This window comes from Poecilia latipinna, unplaced genomic scaffold (genome assembly GCF_001443285.1).
Source record: "Poecilia latipinna isolate Pla-1442-1.1 unplaced genomic scaffold, P_latipinna-1.0 Scaffold4914, whole genome shotgun sequence".
Classification (NCBI taxonomy): domain Eukaryota; kingdom Metazoa; phylum Chordata; class Actinopteri; order Cyprinodontiformes; family Poeciliidae; genus Poecilia; species Poecilia latipinna.
Window position 1 is genome coordinate 17,244 of NW_015117530.1, and position 6,980 is coordinate 24,223.

General features: G+C 35.2%; 2 gene segments (V, D, J or C); both read left to right on the forward strand.

Annotated features, from left to right (window-relative positions):
- Window positions 1–1,521: 1,521 nt before the first annotated feature.
- Window positions 1,522–5,905, forward strand: LOC106943141 (Ig kappa-b4 chain C region-like). The segment is given in 2 exon segments: window positions 1,522–1,597; window positions 5,525–5,905. A coding segment is annotated over 1 exon segment (255 nt).
- On the forward strand, window positions 1,541–3,193 carry LOC106943144 (Ig kappa-b4 chain C region-like). The segment is given in 3 exon segments: window positions 1,541–1,597; window positions 1,898–1,949; window positions 2,735–3,193. Coding segments are annotated over 3 exon segments (432 nt in total).
- Window positions 5,906–6,980: the final 1,075 nt, after the last annotated feature.

The following is a 6,980-nucleotide window of genomic DNA, read 5'->3' on the forward strand; positions in this document are numbered from 1 at the left end:
GTTTATGGTTTCTATACACCTGCCCTCATCTGACTTCTTCAGGGATAACCTCTCCAGCTTACCGTTGTCTGTCTCCACTGCTCTTCCGGTAACAAACTGACCTGGAAAGAATGTTTCTGTGGATCACCCCAGCCTGAAAAGTCTGGAAGCAATTCAGATTTGGGAAGACATGGAAATGACAACTGAAAAAAATACTGTAAATAGTTACATAGGTAAGTCTTGAAAAATCCCAGCTGTGGACTATTCCTGACAATTTTCAGAGGACTCAAATGTAAAGTAAGCCAAGAGATCTGCATGAGCCAAAGAACAGACTGGACTGGTTGAGACCTCAACACACACAAAGCTCGAGTAAAAATTCTGTGCGAGAGTAATGGGCTCTGTGAAAACTTGTGTGAAAAGCAGGTGCACTAAGAACTTTCCAATATTGGGTTCAATAAAACAGACAGAAATTGAGTCCATTTTGATTTGTTTCTGTTATTTGCCACTTTGTCACTCCCCTGGGCTGTGAACTGCTTCTCTGCCGCCTGTCTGTCCATCCTACAATACTCACCCATTTGTCTTTTCCTCCTGGAACAAAGGAAAGCATAACATCACTCCCTGCTAACCTCACCCCATTTAACTAACTTGGCACCTCTTATGTTTGACTCCTCTTCCAGGAACTGTAAAAGCTCGTCCCATTTCCTGCACTTCAAACTTTAACCCAGAATGACTGTAAACATCCCATTTGCATGAGTGTATCAGACAATGAGAGAAAAGATCAGTCTGTAGTAAATCTCAGTGCTCCAGTGTAACAGAATCCACAATACTTAATTGATTCCCAAGGGGAAATTGACACATGCTCTCATCCAGAAAAATGAGAAAATGGGCAAGAGCAACCACAACAGTCTTCATGGACATTGGCACAACTCAACTTTTACAACATATGTAAAGACAATAAACACACAGAATATCTCCACAATCAGTAACAGGCAAAAAGGTCAATAGCACTCAATTCTACTTTACATAAAACAAAACTGAAGATGCTTTTTTATTAAACTTATGAAGAGTTTTCACTCTTTTGATAAGGTAATCTGCTCCTTTAAAGCAGAGTTTTTGTTACTTAAATATCCTAAATATTTCAGCTAGACAGCATCTTTATAGGTCATCCCCCTTAGGAAGTTTATGTCTCAGTGACAGACTAGCTTTTCTAGAAATGGAAAATGTTTGATTGTCTTGATATTTAAAAACAGTATCTTGAATTATACCAAGTAAACATAATAAAAACATAGCACTTGAATTATCTCTCTGGATTGGTCCCATTGTGGAGTTACAAATACTACTTTTGGCTTCAGGACACAGTCATTTTTTTCCCTCTATTTTGTTTACCTGGAATTTTCTTTTTCATGATAAAACAATTAGATTCTGGTAAAGTTCAGGTAAAGCTTTGGCTTTGTGCTCAGGCTTGTTTTATGCAACAAACAGCACTTTCTGCAGAGTGGTTTGTGTTCAGAGTCAAGGACCCGCTTCTCTCCACAGTCAGAGGTTTTTGTACGACGGCTCAATGAGTTTGTATCACTGTGGTACACGTTCGGTGGAGGAACCAGACTGGAGGTTGGAAGTAAGTTAAAGTTTTTACTTATCTTTATTTATTTGGTTCATTTTCCTTAATTTTCTCTCATGATCGATAGGCAGTAAAAAAATGGTAATGTATTTTTTATTTACTAAAACACAGGAGATGCAAAAGTGATTTTAGATTTTTAAATCTAAAACATTGTGTTATATATTGCGATCAGTCAACGGATAATTACTGTGTTTTTCTTTGAACAGTTTCATCTAGGCTCGTAGGTTAAGTTTAGTCTTAAAAAGTCAGAGAGCCGTGTCTCTACAGTCAGAGGTTTTTGTACGACGACTCAATTAGTTTGTATTACTGTGGTACACGTTCGGTGGAGGAACCAGACTGGAGATTGGAAGTAAGTCTGTTCCAATTCAAGACTAAACAGAAAATTATAGAATCTTTTAAAATGTTTCTATGTTGCTGTTTGTAGTTTAATAGAAAACAGATATTTTTGTATCTTGACTTTACAATGTAGTTTAAGTTGAGTCAAAGTCCATGTTTGAAAAGATTAGCTCATATAAAATTAAATTTAATATTGTTTTCTGTTCTTAGTTGATAAAATATTACTTGATGTGTGACTAAATCAGTGGTACAACATCTGAACTGCTATTCTGTATTAATCTACATGAAGGGAAGAGACAGAAAAAGACAAGAAAAGAAACGTCCAATCATTTTATTTTAATTTATTTCAATTAACAAGGAAGAGAACAACTGAGATAAAAGTTCTCATTTACAAGCATTTCCTGAGCTATAGAGCAACAACACAACATAAAAAGGACAGATTTAACCTTACTACTTTATGTTGTCAAAATTTAACAAATATGTTTCATTGTGAATTTTAAATGCGAAACCTGTAATTAAAATGTTGATTTAATTATTAGCGCTTGTAACATAAAAAATATATATATTTTTTTCCTTTAAAGTCTAGATAAAATAATTAGGGTCAGACTGCATGATGATGGAGCTCAGAAGATTCTAAAGAGGAAGTGAAACATTAAGTGACTGTTGGAGCAAAACGACATCTGGCAGGAACATCCTAGCATAGAAGATCTCTGCTGTCACATTCAATTTGCTTAGATGCTTCCTATATGACTGACAGCTTTGTGATCCATGTCCTCTGACCTCGGTGTTGTCTCCTAGGTGATACTCGCCCCACCCTGACAGTGCTGCCCCCCTCCAGTGAGGACCTGAAGCAGGAGAAGGTTACCCTCATGTGTCTGGCCAACAAGGGCTTCCCCTCAGACTGGACTCTGTCCTGGAAGCTGGACGGCAGCAGAACTAGCACCAGCTGGGAGGAGAGCAGGAGCTCCGGGGTGCTGCAGAATGACGGCCTCTACAGCTGGAGCAGCACCCTGAGGCTCCCTGCAGACCAGTGGAGGAAGGTGGGCTCTGTGACCTGTGAGGCCTCCCAGGGCTCCCAGTGTGCAGTCACAGAGACACTGAGGAGAGACCAGTGCTTCTAAAATGAATCTGTTGTTGATTTTACCTTTGCTTTCATTTTTTCTTATTACCAGCTTCTTGGTTTCATTCCAAATGTGCTTGATATTGTTTTGAAGTGGACTGATTCAATCTTATAAGCAATAAATGTTTTACAAATGATTCTGAAATCTTATCTGTGACTTATTCACATTATTCACAAGAAATATGCACAGTACTCTTACTGGTCACCCTCCACCTCTTGTCCTAGACCTAGAACCTTTGGAGTAAGGCTCACATGTGACCATATGGACAAGTATGCAGTAATTATACTACAAGCTACAGGACAGGACAATTTGTATTAATTTACTTTAGAGTGAGAAAATATACTTTTTTATTATTATTATTAAAACTTCAGAAGTTATTTTTTCTTATTGATGCCATATGGCAAGCAAATAATTAAATGCATTTTCATAATAATGGTATCACATTTGTTGCATTAATCTTTCCCCATTTGGACTTACTCCTTTTTTTTTTTTTTTGACATTTTTTTCACCAAAACCTGTTCAAGCACTGACATTATTTCAAATGTTTATTAAAATATGTGTTCTAATATTTGAGTGTAAACCTTCAATAATGATTTCTAAGGTGACAACATGCAGTTAAAGGTGTGTTAAAGAATAACTGTATACAGTCTAAAAATAATTATCTGTGCTCCAAGAGCATATCTTTACGTAATGATTTTATTAAGACATAATGAGAAAATTAAAGATGAGAAAAGAGAAAACTTGTGATACTGATCAGAAAAAAAAGAGAATTACTCAAATTTGGATTGTTGTTAAGTTTCAACATATTTAATTTATCTGAGTGATTTATTTAAGTAATTTATCATAATTCTTACATCTAAGAAAAGAAATGCATTTGTGCATTTAATTTTTTGGATGAAAAATTCAAAACATTATTTATGGTTTCATATTGTGAAAATAAAAATTTTAATTATTTTAAAACATTTTTGCTTTCTATGACAGATCTAGATTTGACACAAGCAGCAGATTTTATTTCTTGTTTTGATGAAAGTGAGTGAGCCGTGTCTCTAGTCAGAGGTTTTTGTACGGCGCCTCAATGAGTTTGTATCACTGTGGTGGACTTTTGGTGGAGGAACCAGACTGGAAATTGGAAGTAAGTGAAATTTAAAGCTACTTTTTAATAAACACTTTTCAATTTTTATTATTTTGTGTTGCTAGAAAATAAAGCTCAGAATATGCAGATTATTTTTGATAAACAGAAGTTTTACAAGAACAAAGAAGTGATTTTGTGAATGGAAATCTGACAGTTTTGAGATAGTGAGACCTGGACAAGGGGAGGATTTACATCAATAAAGAGGTTCGTGGTTTAATCTGGTTATAAGGTTTAGTTTAGTCTAAAACTGTCAGAGCCGTGTCTCTTCAGTCAGAGGTTTTTGTACGGCGCCTCAATGAGTTTGTATCACTGTGGTACACGTTCGGTGGAGGAACCAGACTACAGGTTGGAAGTAAGTCAAAGTAAATGTTGTTTTATTAAATTGTAATTTTATATGTTCAGTATTTAACTTTGATAAATGAAAGTTGAATGAATTGTGAAGATTTTAGGTTTTCTTTTTGCAAATAAATGCACTGACCCAACAGTTCTTTCATAAAGAGAAACCACATATAAGATACAATCATATATGTTATTTTTTTATGAAATATTACAGTAAATTGTGTTTATTTTGGTCATTAATCTGGGCTTGAAGGTTTTGATTAGTCTTAAAAAGTCAGATGTTTTTGTCCCTACTGTGAAATATTTCTGTAAAGCAGTTCAACCAGTTTGTATCATTATGGTGGACAATTAGTGAGGAACCAGGTTGGATGTATGTTTGGATGATTTTTAAAAAATTATTCAGTGACCTGTTGAAGGTAGAAAAATGTGTTTTTATTAGTTTCTTTTACTGTGATTTATAAAAGTTGAAGATTAACTTTCCTCTTGAAGTAAAATATCAGTAAATAATTTACAGAGTGCTAGACATGAGAATAATGGTCTGTTTTTCAAGAGCATATCTTTATTTATTGGTAACTGTGTCACAGTTAAAGACAAGAGATGTGAGAAAACGTCTGTGACCAATCAAAGCTTCTGAACAGATTAATTTAATGAAAAAGGGTTTACTAAATTATGAATTATATTTTAAAAAATCTGATTAGCCTTTTCTACAACATTTACTGTTGTGATTTCATCATTTTATTTATGAGGGAAAAATTTTTAATATTTTCATTCTACACTTCATTACAGGTATATTTCAGTTTAAACTTTATTATCTGTCTTCCTGAGCTGATATGCAAGACAGGGTTTTGAAAAGGAAACGAAACAGAATGTGAGCTGAATGGCTGGTAGAGCAGAATACATCTGTTAGAAACGACTTAGTGGAGAAAATCAGCTTTCACAGTACAAGAGTTCAAATGACTGTAGTTCCTGTTCTCTAACCTGATTGGTGTCTCCTAGGTGATACCCGCCCCACCCTGACAGTGCTGCCCCCCTCCAGTGTGGAGCTGCAGCAGCAGCAGGTTACCCTCATGTGTCTGGCCAACAAGGGCTTCCCCTCAGACTGGACTCTGTCCTGGAAGCTGGACGGCAGCAGCAGCAGCAGCTTGGAGCAGAGCAGGAGCCCCGGGGTGCTGCAGAATGACGGCCTCTACAGCTGGAGCAGCACCCTGAGGCTCCCTGCAGACCAGTGGAGGAAGGTGGGCTCTGTGACCTGTGAGGCCTCCCAGGGCTCCCAGTCTGCAGTCACAGAGACACTGAGGAGAGACCAGTGCTCCCATTCCTGAGCTGATTCACTAGAAGATCACCAGTTATTCTCTACTACTGCTCTGGCTGTGCTGTTTTAGAATTTCTCTGTTTTTTCCTTCCATTTTGCTTCATTTGTTCTTCTACAACTTGATGGTTTAAATAAAATTTCCTAAAAATATTTGTCTGACTTTATCACTTTAATTATTTTGTACCAAGATTAGTGCCCGGGACATTTTCAAAATAAAATATCTAATCTACAGTGAACATTTTCATAATTTCATGGATGCTTTTAAGGACAGCATTTATGATTTCAGTATTTTAGTGATATTACTGAGATATGTTCTTGTCATAGGCACGAAAGAACATCATCCTACTTTTGTTTATNTTGTNTCACTATAGTTATTCCTTTGATGTATTTTAAGATTTATAAATAATGCAACTTGTTGTCCAGAAACACACCCTTACTATTTTATGAATTATTAGTTTACAATTCAGTATATGTTTTCAGTTTTGTTAAAGTTTTTCTCAAAAACAATATTGTTCAAGATTATCATAAAATAGGTTCAGTTAATCAAATCAGCTGTGGTAGCATGATTATATACATAATGTTTTTTTATAAGATGGTTTATTATTATACAGTGATTTTTTCACAATTAGACACAAATTTGATTAATTTTAATTCACTTTATCTGCACACTTTGGAATTTAAAAATTAAAGACTTTCTGTCTGTTATACAGGACAAACATTTGATAAGATCAAATTTATGCACAAAATCCTCAAAACTGAATAAAGAGTCACCTAATTGAGAGTGTTTACTGTAAATATCTTATATTTAGGATCGTCTTGTTTAGACTTTGTTTTCTTCAAAGGAACATTTAATGGTTTTAACAGTAACATGGTAAAAAGTGTGTGGAAAATGCTAACAAAATTTTTCAACTCTTGCAAGTGTTCCTAGAAGTACCTTGTTCTTGTATTTTTTGTTTTAGCAAAATATTTTTAGCTGTGGTCTAGTAATCACAAATATAAATATTGGTAAACAAAGTAAAATGGAGTGCATCAATAAAAAGAAAGTTTGATGCAGTAAATATGGCCAAATCATAGTCATAGTCATTGTAGACAGAAACTTGAATTTATTTCTAAATGTCTTCCCTGTAGTGTGAAACCAAA